Below are 25,346 nucleotides of genomic sequence, written 5' to 3' on the forward strand. Positions count from 1 at the left end.
TAGATTAAGTAACTAAGGATAATGAGAACCAGAATTTTCACTATTGTAGGACAGAGTTACAACTTTGGAAAGGAGAAAAACTATAATTAACTGGATGGTATTGAATTGGAATTAGAGCATCACTGTGAATTTGGCGGGGGGGGGGGGGTGTTTGTAAATGGATTTACAAATTGAAATGAATATGTGTGTATGTTTGTATGTGTATACATATATGAGTGTATGTGTGTGAATATACTGCCTAACTCAGTCCACTGAGTGGACCTGGAGGACAATCCATCCTAGTAGCAGTGAGCATACCTGATAATCTAAATATCTTTCTCCACTAAAATGAACCAGGCTTCTTGGGAGAAGGACTCATTCCAGGACTAGGGCAGGGAAAGTACAAGATGAGCCTAAAACACTTTATGCCAGAAAGCAAAGAAGTGCTCAGGAAATGACAGGGATATGTCAAAAGGTTGTGGGAGCCAAATTGAAGAGCTTACCCTGGCCAAATCTGTGGTGATGTAAGCAACAAAATAAATGATAGTAGCAGATTATAACACATTGAATAAATAGGGATCTTTAAGTTTGGGTGGATGGACGGATGGATGGATGGAAGGAAGGAAGGATGGATGGGGAAAAAACTACATTACAAAAAGAGTAACTGATTTAGAAAAAACACTTTTTGGCAAGCATGATGATAATTAATTCAACCAAGAAATATTAATGGATGCTAAAAATAGTGGGTAAAAGTTTGTTAAAGAGAGATTCAAACTGATACTTGCACAACAATGTTTATACTATCATTATTAATAGGATTTGATAGGTAGAAACAACCCAAGTGTCCAACATCAAATGAATGGGTAAACTAAGTATATTATATATACATAATGGAATATTATTCAATCATAAAAAGTGAAATTTGGATACATGCTACAACATTAACCTTGAAAACATTATGCAAAATGATATTAGTTAGACATAAAGAGGACTAATATTGTATGATTTCACTTATATGAGATACCTAGAAGAGCCAAATCCACAGAGACAGAAAGTAGAGTAGAGGTTACTAGGGAATAGTAAGAGGGGAAGTGGACACTTATTATTTAATGGGTACAGTTTCTTTGGGGGAAGATTAAAAAGTTCTAGAAATGGACAGTGGCGATGGTTGTACAATATTGTGCATACCACTGAATTTTGCACCTAAAAATTGTTAAATTGGCAAATTTATAATGTATATTTTATCACAAAAATCTTTATTTGTGATAAACTTTAAACTTTTCAAGCTTTAATTGAAAAGTTTGTTGAAGAAGGGGATATAGACTTAGTATCAAAGTATCCTCCTACAGAAAGCTTATTCATTACAAAGAGAAAAAGTGTAATTTTAGAATAGAGAAATCTGGCAAACACTACCATAACCAAGTAATGGAAGTTAATGCAGCAATACTTTTGTGATATTCCTGCCAAAAATGCATAACCTGAATCAAATTATTAGGTAACATAGATAATTTCAAATTGAGGGGCATTGTGCAAAACAACTGGCCTATAATCCTCAAAAGTGTCAAGCTTATGAAAGTTAAAAAAAAAAACTGAAAACTATTCCAAATGAAAAGAAATAAAAGAAAATAGAGAACTAAATTCATTGCATAATCCTGAATTGTTGGATCTTCCAGCTAGAACGGACATTACTGGGACAAATGTGAAAATTTAAATGGGATCTGTGCACAAGATCATAATAATATGTTAGTTTCCTGATTTCGGTGCTGGTACTATGGTTATGTAAGAGAATGTCCTTGTTTATAGGAAATACATATTATCTGGGGGATAATGGGACATCATGTCAGTATTTTCAGATGTTTAAGGAAATAAAAATTCTTTGTATTATTCCTGAAACTTTTTTGTAAGTCTAAACTGATTTCAAAATAAAAAAAATAATTTTTACACAAACCGTAGGAGAAAAAAAAAACTAAACAAAGGTGATGATTTTGGCCAGGAACTAGATCCCAAGACAAGGGACTGTATTGGAAGGCTAACTGCCAAAGAAATGGGCAACTTTTTCTATTCAGTAAATTACCAAAACATTTCCTCAAACTGATTTCAAGTAAATAAATAGAAGATAATATGAGTAGATTATATATAAATTATAATATATAAATATTGGGAAAATCAGGTTCTAGATTGGGACCCTGTTATTTTGGATTTAGAATATGAAAACAAAGGAAATGATCAAACTAAATGTAATAATAGTTACAGAAATGGGTCATTTTATTTTGAAAGATTCATGTTTCAATGTCTTCCTGTTTTAGGTGATGCTGAACAGGAACTTGGTCCCCCTCCATCTGTAGATGAGGCAGCAAACACACTCATGACTCGTCTGGGTTTCCTACTTGGAGAGAAAGTCACAGAAGTTCAGCCAGGTGATCAATACAACATGGAAGTACAGGATGAAAATCAGGTAAACTGCTTGTCACCAATTCTGTGAAACATAAGATGAATCAACCTATTATACCAGGAAAGGAAAAATGTCACAGGGTGTGTGTGTGTGTGTGTATCTGTGTGTGTATGTGTTGAGAAGAACAATCCCAATTGCTGAATACCTTTTGAGGCCTAAAGATATAACTTAATTTTCCATCATCACTGTATTTCTTCAGTTTATGAAACATCTTTTAGTTTCATTCTAAGCTTTAAAAAGCCACTTTCAGATTTTGATTCATTTATTGAATGAATAAGAAAGTAAATGAGTAAATAAGCCAACAAGCAAAATAAACATATATGTTTAAGCTTCCTTATAACCCAATATGTTTGGGTCCATTTATATTCCAATTTTTAGGTATTAAAAAAATAGAAATACTGCCAGAAAGTGGTTAAATAATATTTAAATTCAGTCAGTCTGCTTTTGTAACCTGTGTCCTTAACAGGTATACCATACTGTTCCGGTATAATATGAAATAATAACACCTGAACCCTGGCCAAGTGGCTTGGTTGGTTGGAGCATTGTCCCACACACTGAAAGGCTGCAAGTTCAATCCTGGTCAGAGCACATAGCTAGGTTTTAGGTTCAGTCCCTGGTCAGGATGCATACAGGACGCAACTGGTCGATGTTTCTTCCTCACATTGATGTTTCTTTCTCTCTCATTCTCACTTTCTCTTTCTCTTTCTCCCTACCCGTCATCCCCACCCATGTCCCTTCTTCTCTGTCTGAATCAGTAAACATATTCTCAGGGGAGAATTTTTTTTAAATGATATAATAACACCTGATAGGATTGCTTTGAGGATAAAGTTAAATCATGAATGTAAAAACACTTTGTAATCTGTAAAATATCATATGAATAAAAGATATAAAATAATCCACAATATAATTAGTATATAAATGCATGCAGGAACTGTGTGATTTGGGGGAAATTACTTCATAACTTTCATACTTTCATTTTCACATTTCTTAAATTAAAAGAATAGTATTATGTCTCATATTTGGTTGATAAAGGAATAAATTAAATAATATATTAAAATATCTTAAACTGTAAAGCCTCAAACAAATGTAAAATACTACTAACAAAGATAAATGATAGCCTACTTAGAATATAGTATACCATAAAACTACCTTAGAACCACAGAAGAGAGTGGCTAATTTGATCATCAGAAGTTCTATTCTTAATAAGATTACTAACAACTAGGAGGTCATGTTCATTTGGTGACTTTCTTCTGAGCTAAACAGCATACTAACAAAGATTGTTCATATTTTATGCAAATGGAAAGGGAAAAAAGTTGAGGTAGCAATACTTATATCTGACAAAATAGGCTTTAAAACAAAGACTATGGTAATATACAAAGAAGGACACTACATAATGGTAAAGGGAGCAATCCAACAAGAGGATATAACCCTTGTAACATAGAAGCATCTAAATATGGAAAGCAAATCATGATGGATATAAAAGGAGAGATTGACGGTAATACAGTCATAGTAGGGGATTTTAACACCTCATTGATATGAATGGATAGATCTCTCAGACAGAAAATCAACAAGGAAACGGTGACCTTAATAGACACACTAGATCAAATAGATTTAATTGATATCTTCAGAGCATTTCATCCCAAAGGAGCAGAATGTACATTCAAGTGGACTTGAGACATTTTCTAGGATAAACCACTTGTTAGCACACAAAACAAGTCTCAGTAAGTTTAAAAAGATTGAAATCCTCTTATCCATCTTCTCTGACCATAACCGTATGAAACGAGAAATCAATCACAAGAAAAAAACTGAAAAATACACAAACACATGGAAGCAAAATAACATGTTACTAAACAATGAATGGGTTAACAATGAGATTAAGGAAGAAATAAAAAGATACCTTGAAACAAATGAAAATGAGAACACAACCCAAAATCTATGAGACACAGCAAAACCAGTCTTAAGAGGGAAATTCATAGTATTGCAGGTTTGTCTCAAGAAACAAGAAAAATTTCAAATGAACAATTTAACTTAAAGGAACTTGGGAAAAAAACAATAAAGTCCAAAGTGAGTAGAGGAAAGGAAATAGTAAAGATCAGAGCAGAAATAAATGAAGTAGAGTGGGGAAGAAAACAATACAAAAGAAAATGAAACCAAAAACTGGTTCTTTAAAAAGATTAACAAGATTGGCAGACCTTTTACCAGACTCATCAAGAAAAGAGAGAGGACCCCAATAAATAAAATCAGAAATAAAAGAGGAGAAGTAACAACTTACACCAGAGAAATATAAAGGATTGTAAGAAATTATTATGAACAACTACATGCCAACAAATTGGACAATCTGGATGAAATGGATAAATTCCTGGAAACATACAATCTTCTAAAACTAAATCAGGAAGAATCAGAAAATCTGAATAGACAGATTACAGTTAGTGAATTCGAAGCAGTACTTTAAAAACTTCCAGCAAACAAAGGTCCTGGATTGGATTGCCTCACAGGTAAATTGTTCCAAACATTCAAAGAAGAAGTAACATCTGTCTTTCTCAAACTTTTCAAAAACTTGAAGAGAATGGAAGACTACTAAGCTCATTTTACAAGGCCAGCATTATCGCAATTCCAAAACTATAAAGATACTACAAAGAAAGAAAATTATAAGCCAGTATTCCTGAGGAACATAGATGCTAAAGTCTTCAACCAAACGTTAGCAAACTGGATCCAGCAATATAGTAAAAAGATCATACACTATGATCAAGTGGGATTTATTCCTAGGATGCAAGGTTGTTATAATATCTGCATATCAAAAAACATACACCACATAATAATCAAAATTTTAAAAATCACATGGTCATATCAGTAGATGCAGAAAAAGTATTTGATAAAATCCAGGACCCACTTATGATAAAGACTCTCAGCAAAGTGGGAATAGAGGGAACATGCCTCAACATAATAAAGGCCATATATCACAAACCCACAGCCAACATCCAACTCAATGGGCAAAAACTAGGAACGTTTCCCTTCAGATTGGGACCAAGACAGGGATATCCTCTTTTACCACTCTTAATTCAACATAGTACGGGAAGTCCTAGCCAAACAATCAGACAAGAAGAAATAAAAGGCATCCAAACTGGAAAGGAAAACTAAAATTGTGATTATTTGCAGATGATATAAGACTTATATTAAAAAACCCTAAAGATTACACCAAAAAACTACTAAAACTGATAAATTAATTCAGTAAAATAACAGGTTACAAAATATCCAGAAATCAGTAGCATTTTTATACACCAATAATGAACTATTAGAAAGTGAAATTAAGAAAACAATCCCATTCACAGTGGCTTCAAAAAAAGAAAAAAAAAAACCAACCTAGGAATAAATTTAACCAAGGATGTAAAAGACCTGAATTTGGAGAATTAGAAGACACTGAAGAGGATAGAAATAAGGGAAGGGGACGCATATCCTATGTTCATAGATAGGAAAAATTAACATTATTAGAATGTCCATTCTACCCAAAGCAATCAGTATATACAATGAAATTACCATCAAGATACCAATGGCATATTTCACAGAACTAGAACAAATATTCCAAAAATTTATATGGAACCACAAAAGAACCTGAATAGCCACAGCAGTCTTGAGAAAGAAGAACAGAGTTGGCAGGATTACGCTGATATCAAACTATACTGCAAGGGCATAGTAATCAAACCAGCATGGTACTGGCATAAAAACAGACATAGAGATCAACGAAACAGAGCATAGAACCCAGAAATAAACCCACACTCTTATGGTCAATTAATATTTGACAAAGGAGGCAAAAAACATACAGTGGGGTAAAGATAGTCTATTCAATAAATAATGCTAGAAAAGTTGGACAGATACGTGCAAAAAAAAGAAACTAGACCACCTTCTTACATCATACGCAATAATTAACTAAAAATGGATTAAAGACTTAAATGTTAGCCTTGAAACTATAAAAATCCTAGAAGAAAACAAAGGCAATAAAATCTCTGACATTCTCTTAACAATATTTTATTCTGATATATATCTTTGGGGAGGGGAAACAAGAAAAAAATAAACAAATGGGACTACATTAAAGTAAAAAGTTTTTGCAAAGCAAAGGAAACCATCAACAAAATGAAAAGACAGCCCACTGAATGGGAGAACATATTTGTTAATATCCAAACTTTATAAAGAATTTGTAAAATTCAACACCAGAAAAATGAACAATCCAATTTAAAAATGGTCAAAGGATCTGAATCAACAGTTGACCAAAGAGAACATACAGATGGACAACAGAAATATGAAAAGATGCTCAACAGCACTAATCATCAGAAAAATCCAAATTAAAACCCCACAGAGATATTACCTCACACGTTCCAGAATGGCTATCATCAATATATCAACAAACAAGTGTTGGCAAGGTTATGGAGAAAAGGGAACCCTCATGCGCTATTGGTGGGAATGCAGATTGGTGTAACCACTGTGGAGAGAAGTATGCAGTTCTCTCAAAAAATTAAAAATGGAACTATCTTATGATCCAGTAGTTCCATTTCTGCCAATTTATCCAAAGAAACCCAAAATACTAATTTGGAAGAATATATGCACCCCTGTGTTCATTGCAGCGTTATTTACAATAGCCAAGATTGGGAAGCAGCCCAAATGTCCATCAGTAGATAAGTAGATAAAAATGCTGTGGTTTATTTATACAATGGAATACTCCTCGGCACTTTAAAAAAAAAAAAAGAAGGAAATCTTATCATTTGCAACAGGGTGGATGGATCTGGAGAGCATGATGCTAATGAAGTAAGCCAGTCAGAGAAAGACAGTCACTGTACAATTTCACTCCTATGTGGAATCTAATGAACAAAATAAACTAACAAAATATCAGTAGAAACAGACTCATAGATAGAGGACATGCTGACAGTTGTCAGAGGAGAGGGGGGCTTGCTGAACTGGGTGAAAAAGGTGAAGGGATTAGGTAAAAAAGAAAAAACAAAACAAAACCCCATAGACTCTATATGGTGATTACCAGAGGGAAGGAGGGGATGAGGAAAGTAGAAAAGGGTAAAGGGTGTAAAAATGGTGATGGAACGAAACTTGAATTGGGATGGTGAACACACAATACACTATACAGATGAGGTATTATAGAATTGTACAACTGAAACCTATAAATTTTATTGATCAGTGTCACCCCAATCATTTCATTAGAAAAGAAAAAAAGATAGATGGCTTTGTTTAGAAAGACTCTTTATAAAGAGTAATGGTATCCTCAGAATAGCACTAGTAGTGACAGCATCCAGCACAGGCAAGTGAGCATGTCATTTTCCTGCAAGAGACTGAGTGTTGAAAGTAATATTCTGTTCACCATTTCTGAGGTGTTAGGATGTACCTTATGTATTCTATCATTAGGCTCTTACCTTGTATATTTATATAACCTCTAAAAGACCAGATTGGGAGTTTTGGATCCTCCTGGAGAACATTAAGGACAATGGGAAAACAACTGAAAGGTTTTGGAAATGGGGTTGCTTAATTAGATGTCCATTTTAGACTACAGCATGGAAACTAGATAATGTTGTCTGTCTTTGACTAGAAGAATTTTCTATATTTCATTAACTAGCCTCCTGAAATAAATATAAGGCCTGTTTTTTAATTTATAAGACATGAATAATTTTCTGCTTTCTAAACAGCTTGATCTTTAAGCTTTGCTTTTAAAGTTTTTCAAGAATTTGAATAAATAAATAAGTAAATAAATAAATAAATAAATAAATTTTTTGAAAAAAGGTAAGGAAAGGGGTGCATTTGAGGATCAAATTTGAGAGTTCTAACTTCCCAGCAGTTCTTTAGTTCTTAAACCAAGCGGTGGATTCCTGGATATTCATTATATTGTTGTTATTCTTTAAATTACACATATATTTTATGTATTGCATGTAATATTTTACAATAAATTTTATAAACAGAAAAAAATAACATTTTGTGATATCTGCTTTATTTTGCAGAAAATAACTTGTAGTAAAAATAATGTGTTATTTGGGCTTAACCTCTCAGTTGGCTATATTATGCATATTATTCAGTTTATTTTCTCAAGAACAGATTGTGAATCTTGTCTAAAAACAGAAGTGAGTCGCTATAAAAGTAATAAATTCATACCATAATGAAATTTTTTCAATGTGTGATTACTATAGATAATATAACTAGTGTGAAAGACCCTAGTATACAATTCATTTCATCTACCCACATGTTTCTTAAACTGAGAATGAGGAAGTTAGAAATTGCCATGCCATATTCTAACTAAGGAGGGTTCTAATTTAGTAGGCAGTGGGCCAAGGCTCAGTATCTGTCAGTTTTGTAGGGGACCATACTTGCTTGTCATTCCTCAGGTCATTCTACCACATGCCCAGTTAAAAATCATTGCTCAGTCAATATTTTATAAAAATAGAGGAGATTATAAAGAAACTGAAAGTCGTTCCTACTCAGGAGAAAAATTACATAGTAGAAAAGAAATGACATAGATTTGACAGCTTGTTTTAAGAAAAATCAGTTCCTAATATTATTGATACAGTTGAAAAGATTTACTTGGTTGCAAGGTTCTGAGAATGTCATTTGTGCTTGGTTGAGTTGAATGTATCTTTTATGATCTTCTTATAGCACTTAAATTAAAATCAAGCCCTGGCCAGTGTGGCTCAGTGGGGTGAAGTGTCGTCCCGTAAACTGAAAGGGCACAGGTTCATTTTCCATTCAGATCATGTGCTTAGGTCAGGGCACGTACGAGAGGCAACCTAGTAATGTTTCTTTCACATTGATGTTTCTCTCCCTCCCTTCCCCTCTCTAAAAAAAGAAAATAATAATAAAATAAAAACCTGGATTCAACACAGATGATTGCATCTAGAAATCATTTTAGGATGAGTCAGGGAGCCTTAATATTCTCATATCTAGTGATCAACATATTTTCCAATCAAATATTCAATGTAAATCTTCGATTTTAATAGAGAGAATGTGAAGAAAAACTAAAGAAGTTGAAAGGCTTTTTTTAAATTTAAGAATTAAAGATGTCACATTTATTATCAGTTCTTCATGTAATTTTGTCACTGATCACGTATCATTTTGAAAAGGATAGAATTTCTTTAGTGTTTGAAAATATATTCTTATATTCATTATGCCAGTAATTTATTTGAGTAGAAAGAGGGTAAAGAAAAGTGATTGTCATTAAATTCAGGAAACCAGAATATATTATCAGCAATATTTTTGGTGATTATTCCTTCTCATATAAAGTTTGAAAATGAGGTAACAACTTCAGGTGTAAGAATTACTCAGGGTACAAAGTGGTCTTAGTCTGTAATCAGTTTCTACAGAGAAATTTAGTTCTGTATTAAATTAATATTTTTGATCTATTTTTTTTAACTTTTAAAATAAGGCATTTTCTCTGCATTCATGTATTTGTCTGTGGATTGCCACCTGCATATCAAAACACACATACAAACACACACACACACACACACACTTATTTACATTAAGAACCTTATTTTTCCTCAGCTGGAGACATTTTTTCTTATTATTCAAAGAAAATTATTAACAAGACAGAGTTCTAAGCCTTTGGAAGTTGTATTGATTGGAAACAGCTAGATCAACTTGTGCTGATTTAAAATATTTTTTCATTAATTCATGGCAATGATAAAGAATACTTGTCACTGGAAATTTCCTAGGCAGAAAAACTGGCCACAATCTCTGTTCCTTTTAAATTTAACTTCACATAATTGTAGAACACAGAATCTCTTATCCTGGAAAACAGAAACAAATAGAACCTAATAAATGTAAAAGCTGTGTGTAGAGTTTACTTTTTTCTCATCAAAAATTATGTTTTACCATAAGATATATTCTACTTTAACAGCTGATTAGCTTATCTTACTTATTTTCATTTCAATTTTTCAGACCTCAACAATCACCCAGCGGATAAGTCCCTGTTCTACCTTGACTAGCAGCACTGCCTCTCCACCAGCCAGTAGCCCCTGCTCCACCCTCCCACCAGTCAGTACGAATGCAACAGCCAAGGACTGCAGCTATGGGGCTGTCACTAGTCCAACCTCCACCCTCGAAAGCAGAGATAGTGGCATCATTGGTGAGTTGGTTTTTGTGTTAATTATTTTGTCTTTTTTTTTTTTTAATAATTAAACACAAGCTTACAGTTTTCAAAAAAATCTGCTTTTGAATTGTTGAGAAAATGTGTATACAATGTTTCTTTTTAATGATGATAGAGGAAGAAAAAAGGTAAATAAAATGAAAGCTATCTCTCTCCCTGCTTAACTACTCACTTAAAGATATTACCTGATAAATGAAGAAGTAGATAGTAAAAGTTTTTTTCTGCTTCCTATAGATTCACATCTCTACCAACAGAAGTGGTTCAGAAAAAGTTCCTCTCTTACTGGGCTGGTAGCATTCATGGAGGTTCTCAGTTCTTACACTTGCTGCCTATTGTATACTTATTAACAGGAGTCAACCAAATGGAGATGTGTGAATTTTTGAGAAATGAAGAATCTTTTTCTAGTGAAAAGGGGCAAAGAATACTCTGGTCTTCATTTCTGAAAAACAAGTGAACTATGTAATAACAGATTTGGTTTATAAAGATAGCACAACAGTGATGCAGAGTGACATCAATGCTCTTCTCACATTACAAAAACTAGGTGTCTTCCTTCCTTATTTTTGCTTTTAAACACCATGACCGTAAAGCCCTTCCTTATTATAAAATTTAGCAATTTGAATAATAAAATATAGTCCATATGCCACTGAATAATTCTTTGTGCCACATATTAATTCAGTTTTTCAAAACTTGCCACCACTAATCAAGACTTTTATAGTTTTTGTTGGTAGAGTTTATATTTTGGAAGAGTTTTTAACATCACTGTATTCATTTTTTTCAATAGTTTCTCATTTTTAATTTATGAAATAAATATATGTATGCCAGAGTTTTGTTCAAAATGAATTAGCTAGTGCCATCACCCTTGATATAATTCCAGGTAAGCTTAAAGAAACTTGATGTTTAGTTAACTAGTCACCAGTAAGCATGTTACTATTTATAAATTACTTGAAATATTGAAAAAAGTGAAACTCATTACTGCTTTCTCAGAGCTGTAAAGAAGTAACATTCCCATGTTGGGACCTGCTAAATTTGTTCATAGTTTATCTGGAGAAAGGGATATATTTCTGGGATATATAAGTAAATTTTAGCCAATTCTGACTTGAGGCCCAATGATAAAAACTTCCATTGGGACACCACACACACACACACACACACACACACACACACACACAGAAAAAGCAAAGAGTTAAATAACATATTTTAACATGTAGGAGACAAGTTCTCCAGGAAACAGGAGTTTCCATTTAGTCTCTGTTCAGGTTTTCAGTATACTGACCCAGCACCTGTGTGAACTCCGTGCGTCTAGCCAAGAATTACAAAGCCAGCTGCATCACCACAACTTTACACCAAATGAAATTATGCTTCAGTGAAATTTTATGAAACAGTTTGCAGAAATTAGGATAATAAGAACACACATAGACATATACACACGTAATATAAATACATGCATACCTATATGCTGTCACTGAACACATTTAGAAATTATAATTATAAAATATGCTGTGGAATCTATAAAAATCTTATTGGGGATGGTGTAGCATTTGGTTGGTGACAAAAAGGTTAGGAACCATTTGGCTATTTATGACTGAAAGACTGAATGTATGAAATGAATTTTTAATTAAAGTAAGTAGTTTTGACCACATACATAAATAACTTAATATGACTTAAACATTTGAACTGGTTTTGAGAATATCTAGCCCATGGTTCTCAATATTTTCACCAACAGGACTGCCTTGGTACAGATTCCTGAGAAAATAGATTCTAAGACAAAAGGTTATGTGCTATCACTTTATTAAGGAAGTACAAACCAGGGAAGGAAGAATGAACGAAAGGGAGAGGGAAAGCAAGTATAACGAAAGGAATTACAGAGCTGGCAGAGGTGATTATGTGGTTCTGCTGAAAATCTTGAGGGAGACCACATGTTTCTAAACTGTGAAAGAGGAAATTAGAAGGATATTTTTCTGCTAGTTCCCTTCTCACATTGGTGTGTTGGTCCTAATAGGGCATTCTTTTCCGCACTCTTCTTATTGCATGAATCCAATAACCCTACTGCCTTGAATGTCTCAGTGGCATTAAGGAAGTCCAGGGTCAGAGGAGAGAGGTATATACAGCAGTGCACAGGCACTGTGGTTGACTTGCACCCATAATCACCACAAAGGACTAGGAGCAGCCAGCAGGGATGTTAATAACAGGGACCCAGCTTCAACCTATGGGAATGATTCACCATTCCTAGGACAATTGTAGCCAGATAGTCAACAGGCAGGTGAATATATCCAGCATGGTAACTTCATTACTATTCAACCCTCTCACCACATAGACTCTTTTTTTAGCATCTAGTCTCATTTGACAACATGATGCTACAATACTCTCAGTTCTGTTCTGAGAGAAGAGGTCCAAATCCAATCCTGCAAGAAGGTAGCCAGTTACACTCTCCAAAACACACTTAGAAAGTGTTAATGAAAGAAGATTAAATCTCTGCTGCTCTTCTGGTGTTTATCATTTCCTTTCTTCACCCATTTCAGAAAAAAGAATATCAAAATAGATTTCAGAACAAAGAATAATGACCTATAAAGGAAGGTCATTTCATAATGATAAATGGGTCATTTCATTAAGAAGAAATAACAATCCTAAGTGTCTATGCACCTAATAACAGAGCTTCAGAATGGGAGATATCCATAAACGTAGTTAGAGATTTCAGCAGTAAGCTCTCAAGTAGTTGGCATCACAGCTAGGAAATCAGTTAGCATATAGAAAACCTAAACAATTCTACACCAACTTGACCTAATTGTTATTTATAGGTCAGTCCACCCAACAAGAACAGAGAACAGATTCTTTTTTTAAAGTATATTTTATTGATTATACTATTACAGTTGTACCAATTTTTTCTCCCCTTTATCCCTCTCTGCTCTGCACCTTGCCATCTCCAGCATTTCCCTGCCCCCACCTCTTAGCTCTTAGTTCATGTCCATGAACTGTACATATAAGGTCTTTGGCTTCTCCATTTCCTATGCTATTCTTAAGCTCCCCCTGTCTGTTTTGTACCTACGATTTATGCTCCTTATTCCCTGTACATTTTCCTCCCTCCCCCTCCACACAGAGTACCCTCCATGTGATCTCCATTTCTGTGATTCTGTCCGTGTTCTAGTTGTTTGCTTAGTTTGTTTTTGTTTTTTCAGTTCAGTTAATAGTTGTGAGTTTTTTGTCATTTTACTGTTCATGGTTTTGATCTTTTTCTTAGATAAGGCCTTTCAACATTTCATATAATAGGGGCTTGGTGATGATGAACTCCTTTAACTTTACCTTATCTGGGAAGCACTTTATCTGCCCTTCCATTCTAAATGATAGCTTTGCTGAATAGAGTAATCTCGGATGCGGGTCCTTGCCTTTCATGACTTCAAACATTTCTTTCCATCTCCTTCTTGCCTGTAAGGTTTCTTTTGAGAAATCAGCTGATAGTCTTACAAGAACCCCTTTGTAGGTAGCTCTCTCCTTTCCTCTTGCTGCTTTTAAGATTCTCTCCTTATCTTTAATCTGGGTAACTTAATTATGATGTGTCTTGGTGTGTTCCTCCTTGGATCCAACTTGTTTAGGACTCTCTGAGCATCCTGGACTTGGATGTCTATTTCCTTGGCCAGATTGGGGCAGTTCTCCTTCATTTTTTCAAATAAGTTTTTAATTTCTTGCTCTTCCTCTTCTCCTTCTGGCACCCCTATGATTCGGATGCTGGAATGTTTAAAATTGTCCAGAGGTTCCTAAGCCTCTCCTCATTATTCTGAATTCTTGTTTCTTCATTCTGTTCCGGTTGAATGTTTATTTCTTCCTTTTGTTCCAAATTGTTGATTTGAGTCTCGGTTTTCTTCCCTTCACTGTTGGTTTCCTGTATGTTTTCCTTTATTTCACTTTGTATAGCCTTTATTTCTTCCTTCATTTTCCATCTGAACTCAATCATTTCTCTGAGTATACTGATGACCAGTGTTTTGAACTCTGCATCTGATAGGTTGGCCATTTCCTTGTCACTTAGTTCTTATTCTGGAGTTTTGATGTGTTCTTTCATTTGGGCCATATTTCTTTGTTTCATCGCACCTGTTACTTTGTTAGGGGCAGAGCCTTAGGTGTCTGTGAGAGCAGGGCAACCCACTTTGCTGTCTTATGGCACTGTATTTGGGGGAGGGGTCAGAGAGGGAACAATGCCACTTGCTAGGCTTTCACCTCACTTCCCATCACTTCCTTTGCTTCTCACAAGCAGATTGTGCCCTTTCAGGCTCACATTCCCAAGTAGGTGGGTTTGTGTATGTCCTAGTACCCCATGGGCCCCTCCAACTGACTCTCCTCTGAGGCTAGGAGTTTCTCCTGCTGCCACAATCCCCATAGGTTTTTACAGCCAGAGTTTTGAGGCTTTAGTTTCCTGCACTGGAACCCTGTGTTGCCCAGACTGTGTCGCTCCCCAGTTGTTCCTCCTGGCTTATCTCTGCATGAATGTGGAACTACCCAGTCAGCTAGCTGCCACCTTCCCTGCCCAGTCCACTGTCACTACGTGTCCTCTCTGCCCTTCCTACCAGCCTGGATGAATGTTTCTTCTTTAACTCCTTGGTTGTCAGACTTCCATGCAGTTTGAGTTCTGGTTGTTTTTTGTTTCTAAATGGGTTGTTATCTTTCTTTTGGTTGTGTAAGGAAGCAAAGCGTTTCTACCTACACCTCCATCTTGGCCAGAACTCAAGGAATGTCGAGAACAGATTTTTTTTAGGTGTACACGGAAGATTCACCAAGGTAGACCATATTCTGATCCTTAAAACAAGTCTCAATAAGTTTAAATGTATTCAAACCATACAAACTGTGTCCTCTGACTACAGTTTGATTAAACTAGAAAAGAATAATAGGAAAAATATCACAAAATGTCACAAATACTTGGAAACTAGACACGTTACTAAATGACACTTAAGTAAAATGATGACAGCGGAAATTAGAGAATATTTTGAATTAAATCTTAATGAAAACAAAACATCAAAATATGTGGAATGCAGCTAAAGGAGTACTTAAAAGGAAATTTATAGCATTATATACTTATTTTAGAAAAATCAGTAAACTAAATTTCCACTTGAAAATAGAAAAAAGAAATTTAAACCAAAGTAATCAGAAAGTAGGAAATAATAAAGAATAAAGATCAGTGAAATAGAAAATGTTAGAGAAAGATCAATGAAACTGAAAGTTGGTTCTTTGAGGAAATCCGTAAGATTGATAAACCTCTAGCCATGTTAATTGGGAAAAAAATGAACATACAAATTACCAATAACAGGAATGAGAGGGATATCACCTAAGGCGTTAAAAGGATAATAAAAGAACAACTTTTTCATGAAAACTTTATGCCAAGAAATTTGGCAGTTTAGGTGTAATGAACAAATTCCCTTAAACATTAAACCAACAAAGCTCATTTTAGAAGAAAGAGATAACCTGAATAGCTTTATAGCTATTAAAAACAAATTGGGTTTGTTGTTTAAAACTTTCTCATAAGGAAAACTCAATTGAGATACCCTGATGGGTGAATTCTAGCAAACATTTAAGGAAGAAATAATACCATTTCTACACAAACTGCTGTAGGAAGTTGAAGTGAACAGAAAACTTTGAGACCAACTTTATTGCCCTGAGATCAAACTAGACAGACATTACATGTTAAGTAAACTAAGACCAATGTCTGTGATGAACATAAACCTAAAAGTTCTTAAGAAAATTCTAACAAATTGAATCCAGCAATATATAAAAAGGATAATTCATGACTAAGTGGAGGTGGGTACCAATGGCATTTTGTGAACATAATGGTGACTGCCCACTCTGATGGAGTTGATTGATATAGGAAGATGTTGCCATGGAATTGGTCATCCTAATGTCAGTGAAGATACAGAGACCAGTTGGCAGCACTTAATTCTCAGGTGCAAGGAGGGCATATTATCATAAAGAAGACATTACTATCTTGTCAAGGCTGGAAGACAACCAGGATATCTTCCTTTGTAATTCATCTTTCCTCTTGTTACTACAAAGTCCATAACTCCATTTAAAATTCCAAAGAGAAAAACTTCACTAAAACGAGTCATGGAAATTACATCATGAACTTAGGTCTCTGCTTTTAACTATATATATATTTAAAATTTAAAAAGAGGCCCTGGCCACCTGACTCCATTGGTTGAGTGTTGTTCTGTGAACCTAAAGGGTGAAGGTTGTCAGTAGGATTCCCAGTCAGGGCACATGCCTGGGTTGCAGGTTTGATGCCCAGTTGGGACAGTTATGAGAGAAGTGACCAATCTGTGTTTCTCTCTCTTGTCTTCCCTCCCTCTAAAAACAAAATAAATAAAATATAAGAAGAGAATATGAACTACCATGTAAAAACTCTCCTGCTATGACATTTTATTCTTGTTTTATAATTATTGCTAAGATTTTTATAATCTAGGTTTTAATGTATTGAACCCTTCCATTTTTAGGGTTGAAGGAAATGTTCCTGTTTATAATTAGTGGTAAGGCTTAATAAAGTTCTAGAAGCCTTTTCAGTTTTTGTTTGATTTCATTAAGGGACTAGAGAGGATTAGAGCTACAATTAAGTGTACAAACAAGAAAGCCTTGTATTGCTTCCTTATTTGGACAGATTCTCCTCTTTTAGCTTCTACTTAGGGCTGGTTCTTTTTTCTAATTCTTTGCTACACAGAAAGGGCTAGGAAATAAATTTAAATGAGGGAAAATATAGGATAAAAAGAGTATAACTATAAAGATCTTTTTGAGACCCTTGGAGCTCTCCAGTAATTCATAAAAATTATATAAATTCCCTTCCGATGAAATTCTGAAATTTCTCACAGTGATAGGCCCTCGTTGTCAGTCTTTTAGCACTGATGGATGAATTTTTTTGGTTTATCTAAATAGAGCTGTTAAGAGAGGTGAGAGAAAATATGTGAGAGATTTTTATATTTTGGCTTCAGTTATTTAAACTTCATGGTGGAAATGAAAAGATCATCAGTAACTTTTTAAAAATAATGTTAATAATATCCTTATTATCAAGTCTTGAATTTGGATAATGTTAAACAGATTAATCTCCAGGGTTTTTTTGTTAATTTTTAATTCACTTTACTCTTTTTTTTTCTTTCTAGCTACGTTGACAAGCTATTCTGAAAATGTAGAACGCACAAAATATGTTGGGGAAAGCAGTAAAGAATTAGGATCTGGAGGAAACCTAAAACCTTGGCAGTCTCAAAAATCCAGCATGGATTCCTGTTTATACCGAGTAGATGAAAACATGACTGCTTCCACCTATAGTCTGAATAAGATCCCCGAGAGGAATTTGGAAACAGTTTTATCACAATCAGTACAGTCTATTCCTCTGTATCTAATGCCACGACCAAATTCAGTAGCAGGTAAGGTATTTGTTGTTTTTTTTTTTATGACTATTTTATTGGTGTATATATTGAAATGAAAGTAAATTCTGTTCTAACAGTATTTAAATTTTTCATTCATCTTTGACTAAGCTGCTCTTTTGTGTTTAGGTAATATACACATGTATTTTTTTTTTAACGTGGTGGGGAAGCCTTGTGTTCCTCAAGTGATAGGTAGTTTAGTTTTCCCAAAATACATAAAAACATACATAAAATCAGAAACAATCTGTAAAGTATATTGTCAACCTTCCAAAAATGTTTTTTCTCACATCAGAAATCTCTGAAGGGATTTCAATTTGAGGTTTTAAAGGTTTTTGTTTAATTATTAAATTGAAGTATATTTCAGTAGAATTTGTATTATCAGAAATCATCTTCCAGGGAGGTAGGATTGAGGGTGGGAGGTGTGGGTGGGTGGGGCAGGGGAAAGTGGTGGTGGGAAATGGAGACAACTGTACTTGAACAACAATTTAAAAAAAAGAAGAAAGGGAGGGAGGGAGAAAAATCATCCTCCATAGTTTGAGGGAGTGGCAGGAAGGCAAGAATTCAATTTCTCCATTCTAAGAGCTCACTATTTTCACAAAACAGTAGTTGTCTTATCATAAAAGAATCACCAGGTGCCTATATTGCTAAAGAATAACTCATAAACACCACAAGCAACCTCAGTCATAAAGGAATGATTCAGAAGTTTAAGTGGCTGGAATATGGAGCCATTATTCTTAAGCAGCTGTTTAGACTAAAGATATTTTTTATACAGCTAAGTTACTGTTTAGTAATTCAGAGCAGGAGCTTTTGCAGAATGCAAGGGAGTTTTGGCATTTTCAAAATGTCTCATTGTTTGGACTTTGTCCATACTACAAAATCAAAGTTACATTTATCTTTTTTAATTGACTGATGAATGCCTGGATAGGTTTATTTCACTGACACAAGGTAAATACATTACTTATTATAGTCAAGAGCTCATATTTACCAAAATATGATTATTTTTGTTATACAGGTAATAATGCAATGCTTCTTGCCTTTTTCCTATTTCCTTTTCGTACCTTTTCTAAACCATTACTCTGTGTTGCATCCCCTGGAAGACCATCAGCATCTATCACCAGATGCGATTATGGGGATAATGGACCACCTGGAAGATCAGAAACTCAGATTTTAGTATTAATTCTTCAATATTACTTACTTTTCTATAATGACAGAATATTTTCTCTTCTAGGTATTTTTTTACGTTGATCCTAACCATGATGTCATATTAGAATCCTAGAATGCTATTACTTATGAGAAAGATGTGAGGTGAAAAACCCAATAGAATTTATTCAAATGAAAACATATGTTGTTACAAAGATATACACAAATAATTATAGCAAATCTATTTGTAATAGGCAAAAATGGCAAACATCCCAAATGTCCATCAACAGGTGATTGGATAAAATCATAATATATCTCTGCAATGAATACTACCCAGCAACAAAAAAGAAATGAACTATTGATGCTGCAACAACACATACAAGTCTTTTTTTTTCTTTCTTTCTTTCTTTATTTTTAAATACATTTGTCTCTGCCTCCCCCCCACCACTTTCCCTTGCCCCCTCCCTCCTTCCCTCAGCTCTTCCCCTTTGGTTTTGTCCATGAGTCCTTGCTATATGTTCCTTGACTTTCCCCTTCCCTTCACAAGTCTTAAGTAGTTATGCTTTGTGAAAGAAGCCAGATTTTAAAAAAAGAAAAAGAAAAAAGAAAACATACATACGATATGATTTAGTTAAATAAAATCCTAGGAAATGTAAATATTCTAGGTGATATCTGCTTGTGCAGGTATCACTTAACCGTCTTTGTATTACTCTGTGGGAATTGGGCTCAGGGGACTGGCACAAATGTTGAACCCTTGGCAACTGCTATCCCTCTGAGTAATGAACTGCCTTTCATCTCTGATGTAGCTGTCTCATATCTTTGTGTGTCCAGGCTTGTTAGCTTAGATGTAGGATAAAATATCAGATCCTTCACAGTTCTTGACAGTGAGCTACCACTATTCCCATATCCACAAAATTAAAAGGAATGGCAGTGCCAGTGTTACTGAGGATGTAATGCAGTTGAAATTGTCATACATTACTGATCAGAATATATTAATAAATTGGTACTACCACTTTATAAAGCTGCTTGATGAGGTCTATTTAAGACATATAAAGCTAAAATGCATGTTACCTAAAACCTAGCAATTTACTCCTACATAAAATGTCCATCAAAAATAAGCCTTTATGTTCACTGAAGGACAAATAATAAGGATGTTCTTATCAGTTTTATTCATATTTCACCAAAGCTGAAAACCAACTGTCCATCAACAGTGGACTGGATAAATAAATCATATCACCAGATTTGAAAAAAAAATGTAATATTGCTACAGACAACATTATGGAGTGTATATGCTGTATGAAGTATGTATATAAAGTTTAGAAAAACAGACAAAACTATGGCACCTCTGTGGTATGGTGGTAGAACTAAAGTAGTGGTTACCTTTGGTGGGACTATCAATTAAGGGAGCCTTCTATATTTTGATCTGAATGGTGGTTACATGGGTGCGTGTGTATAAAAAATTTATTGAGCTATACACTTACATATATATACTTTACATATATAAATCTTACCTCAATTTAAAATACATATGAAGTATATTTTGACTCCTGTCTTTCTAGAAGGGTTTACCTTTGGCTTTGGTTTAGAAATAACAGCCTTAGGCAACATAACTATATCTTTAAATAAGTGCCCATTTTTTTTAATCCTCACCCAAAGACATTTTTTTCATTGCTTTTAGAGAGAGAGGAAGGGAGAGAGAAATGTCAATGCGAGAGAGAAGCATTGGTTGGTTGCTTCTTGTAAGGGATTGGGGATTAAGGATCCAACCTACAACCTAGGTATGTGCCTAAGGAATTGAACCTGCAGACTTTGGGTTCTGGGACGACCTGCCAACCAACTGAGCCACATTGGCCAGGGCAGTACTTATTTCTAGTGTTGATTAAAAACAATCTAACAAGGCCCCAGCTGGGTAGGTCAGTTGGTTAGAGCATCCAGGTACAGGTTCAATCCCTTGGTTAGGGCACATACAAGAAACAACCAATGAATGCATAAATAAGTGGAACAACAAATAAATGTTTCTCTTTCTCTCTCTTTCTCTCTCTCTCTCTCTCTCTCTCTCTCTTTCCTTCCTACTTAGGTTAGTGGTAGCAGCAGTCTCTGTGGAATTTTTTATTCAAAATCAAATATTTTGAGCCATATTTTACATATCATAAAATTAACCCATTTTAAGTAATTCACCTAATTCAGTAATTTTTAGTATATTTACTGTTATGCAGTTTTCACCATGAATCTGTTTTAGAACATTTTTATCATCCCCATGAGATTCCTATGTCTATTTAATGTTATTTTGATTCCTATCTCTAGCTCCAGGCAAACACTAATCTACTTTCTATCTCTGTAGATTTACCTTTTTTGGACATTTTATTTAAATGGAGTCATATAGTATGTGATCTCTTGTGTCTGCCATGTTTTTGAGGTTCATCCATGTATCAGAAGTTTGTTCCTTTTTATTGCAAAAGTATTCCATTGTATGGCTAATGTTACCACACATTCACCAGCTGCTGGACATTTAGGTTTTTACAATTTTTGATTATTATGAATAGTGCTGCAATGAACATTCATGTGCAGTTCCTTGGTTGGGCACATGTTCTTATTTCTCAACGACAGATACCTAGGAGTGGAATTGATAGATCATAGGGTAAATTTATGTTTAACTTTTTAAGAAACTACCAAACTGTTTTCCAAAGTGGCTAAACCATTTTACATTTCCATCCACAGTATGAGGATTCTTTTTTTCCTCCACCACTTCTATACCCTTTGTTATTGTCTTATCCCTAATTATAGCTGTTTGTGTGGGTATGAAATGCTATCTTGTTGTGGTTTTAATTTTCATTTTTCTAATGAACAATGATTTGAGCTCATTTTATATACTTACTAGCTATTCATATGTCTTCTTTAATAAAATGCTCAGACCTTTTGCACATTTTTTATTGGATTATCTGTCTTATTGAGTTGTGTAACAATTTGTTTTATGTTCTGGATACAAGTTTTTATCAGAGATGTTTTCAAAATATTTTCTCTTAGTCTGTTGCTTATTATTTCATTTCTTATTGATGTGCTTTGGAGCACACAAATTTTGATGACATCAACTTATCAAATTTTTATGGACTGTATTTTTGATGTCATTATTTCTTTATATTTTTAATAAAAATTATACTGTTTATATCAAATATTATAAAACAATGATTATTCTTTGGTATTGGAATTTGGGTTTTTTTCTTTCTTTCTTTCTTTTTTCAAATACATTTGTCTCCGCCTTCCCCCCACCATTTTCCCCTGCCCCCTCCCCCCACTCCCTCCCACTATTGGAATTTGTTTTAATTCAAGTATTGGAAAATACTTCCTGTATACACTGAAATATTTTCTCCCCTCTTCTTTTTTTCTTTCCTGTCCCTCCCCCATATTTAAAAAAATAAATGGGATAATATTAGCTTGAATTATTAGGCCTATTGACCTAAATTATTGATTATTTTTTCACTTATCACAATGGTCACCCTATAACACTGACCTTTCTGGCTAACAGAGATTTTCAGATTCATTGCCAGTACTGATAATGCTTCTTCAAAGGAGAGGAAGGGTAAAAGCTAAAGTCACTGTCAGAAGCCAGGTAGATCTGTCCTGGAAAATAGGATTTTATACACTCAGAGTAATACACATTGACTGTGTTGAACAAAATACTTTGTCAAAAGATTATTTCTTGTCAGTGTTGAATGTAACACAAACAGACCTACTGTGGCCTGCAATACAAGTCATAGGTCAGGGAAACACAGGTGGTTCTCTGTGTTTGGAAACCATGTTTCAGTGTCCTCACGAAGAGACAGGAAAGTGAGCTATGAGCCAAATGACTCAGTTTCAAAATTGAATATATTATAGGTTGAAAGTATTTCCTGGATGTAGAGAAATAAAATTACTTTCACAGGGAATTACTCTGCTAACTGTATAATGTATGTAAATATTTGATAAGACCATCATCTCTGGTAGCTTAAATGATATCTAAATCATCTTTTAAAATAAATATTATTAGCCCAAGAGGGTCCCCTCTTCTCATTTTAGCTCTAGATATACATATTTTCCTTTGCTTTCTAGAGTATACATAGAAGTGCTTTTCCCAAACTGGGGGAAGATCAAATACTGAAATCTCCTTGGTTAATAGGAATAATTAGGATATTATATATGAGATGAGCTTGAAGTGGGGAGGGGAAGTGGAATCCAGTATAATTACATTTATTCAATTGTTCTAAGCATATGCACAGCTGGGGGAATGTGTGGAGGGTGTTGAATTCCAATAATAAAAGGCCTTGTTAAAATCCAGCTTTTAAATTTCCCCTTTGAAAAAACTTTATCTCAGTATGAGTAATATAATTATTTATTTTAGAGACCAAATAATGTTGAATAATGATGTAAAAATACCATTTGCATCACTTTTAAAACAACCTAGGGGAATAACTGTTTAAATGGTCCTTGCTGTGTTGGTTCTTACCACTTGAGGAAAAGAAGCATCCTCTTTTTGAAGATTTTATTTATGTATTTTTAGAGAGAGGGGAAGGGAGGGAGAAAGAGGGGGAGAGAAACTTCGATGTGTAGGAAACATCTGTCTCACATGCCCTCACCCAACCAGGGGTTTGGCCAGCAACCCGGGCATGTGTCCCAACTAGGAATGAGCTGGTGACCTTTTGGTCTGCAGGACGATGCCCAGCTCACTGAGTCACACCAGTCATGGCAAGAGACACCCTCTTTTTGCCTGAGGCATCTTTCTTTCTTTATTTTTTCAAATACATTTGTCTCCGCCAAATGTATCATTGGCATCTTTATAGGGTCACATCGAGCAGGACCAGGAAATTGTCAAGGAATTATTTACAATCCCTGAGGCTGCTACTGGACTGAACTCTAAAAACTAAAACTGTTCATATTGTTCCATAAGACCCTTGATTTTAAAAAGAATAGAAAGGATACGTGGCTTTTATAACACTTCAGCTTTTTTAATAATTTGACTTGCAGGGAATGGAGTCAGCGAATACGCAAATGTTTATGTTGATTTATTTTTTAAAAAAATTTTCTGACCTTTTAACTCAACATAAATAGAAGAAAATACATGTAATAAAAATTTTGAAACAATTATGTACTTTTTATTAACAATAAAACAAGTATGATTATTATAAGTATAAATTGGTGTGTTAGATTTAGCTTAATATTTTTAGGAACATAAAGACTCAAACAACTAAAGTCTTATAGTTAAATATACCAATAAACTCCATGTAACGCATATTTACTGAAAACAAAAACTTTTAACTAAAATGATGAAGTCATTAAAGATGAATTTTGGCTTGTGTTTTTCCTAAAGTAACTCAGTTTTTCAAATATAAATTTAGATGTTCATGTACCTTTAAAATATTAAAGAATTAAAACTATGTGTTTTAATGTTTTCAAAATTAAACCACTATATATATTTATTTTTAAGCCTGTTGTGTTAGAAGAAAATAGAAAACCCTTGTGGACATGTGGTTGTATGGCAGAAATTATCAGAGAGCAGGCTGCCTATGGTCATCCTTGATGTCTTAAAATGATACTGGCAGTGAATTGGAAGGATGTGGGAAGCAGGAAATGTTCGTTTGCAGCAGCTGTCCTCTGCTTTGTGTGAAAATGAGTAGTTTATCAGGGAAACATACAGCAGAAGTCAGTTAAAATATAAACTCTCACCATCTACTTGTTAATGTTTGGAGCTGCACATTTTCCTAAGAAAAGGATCTTAAGAATCAGGTAAATGCAAAATGGGAATCCTGGGGGATTTAAATGAATTCAGTCAGGAACTGTATCGAGAATTTTTTTAAAAAATCAAAAATGGGCTTTTCAGCAGTTAGAACATTGGCTTGATGAATCTAAAAGTGTAAGGACAGCAGAATGGCTTCTTGCCCAGGCCGTAGCTTTGACAAAGCGTCAGTCTAGGCTCCCTTCTCAGATGACAATTGTGCTACTAAAATCTGTTTGCACTAGTGGCAACTTATATAAGAATAAACAGTTCAAACTAGTTTCAGACTCAATATAGAGTTGCCTCTGGAATGTTCTGTACTAAATGTTGTCTGCTGGATTTTTTTTCTACCCACTTGTGTATTAAATTACTTTGACTTCAAAAAAGTATGTCAGTTAAATGTTCTATAAGTGAGTCAGCTGTTCCAATCTCATGAAATCTCAAAAATAATATGCTCATTTTTTCTACTTCCTCTTCCTTCTCTGAAAACAAGGCTTTTTAATGACATAGATT

General features: G+C 34.3%; 1 protein-coding gene across 1 annotated transcript in view; it reads left to right on the forward strand.

The window, feature by feature from the left end:
• TANC2 (tetratricopeptide repeat, ankyrin repeat and coiled-coil containing 2) overlaps positions 1-25,346 on the forward strand; it is a 288,620-nt gene that overhangs the window by 160,443 nt on the left and 102,831 nt on the right. Inside the window, exons 6-8 of the mRNA XM_054574907.1 lie at positions 2,286-2,434; positions 10,352-10,538; positions 17,684-17,947. Coding sequence (XP_054430882.1) covers positions 2,286-2,434; positions 10,352-10,538; positions 17,684-17,947 — 600 coding nt within the window. The remainder of the gene's footprint in view (positions 1-2,285; positions 2,435-10,351; positions 10,539-17,683; positions 17,948-25,346) is intronic.

The sequence above is a fragment of the Pteronotus mesoamericanus genome, unplaced genomic scaffold, assembly GCF_021234165.1.
Source record: "Pteronotus mesoamericanus isolate MK-2021 breed Mesoamerican mustached bat unplaced genomic scaffold, CSHL_Meso_final contig_269, whole genome shotgun sequence".
Classification (NCBI taxonomy): Eukaryota; Metazoa; Chordata; class Mammalia; order Chiroptera; family Mormoopidae; genus Pteronotus; species Pteronotus mesoamericanus.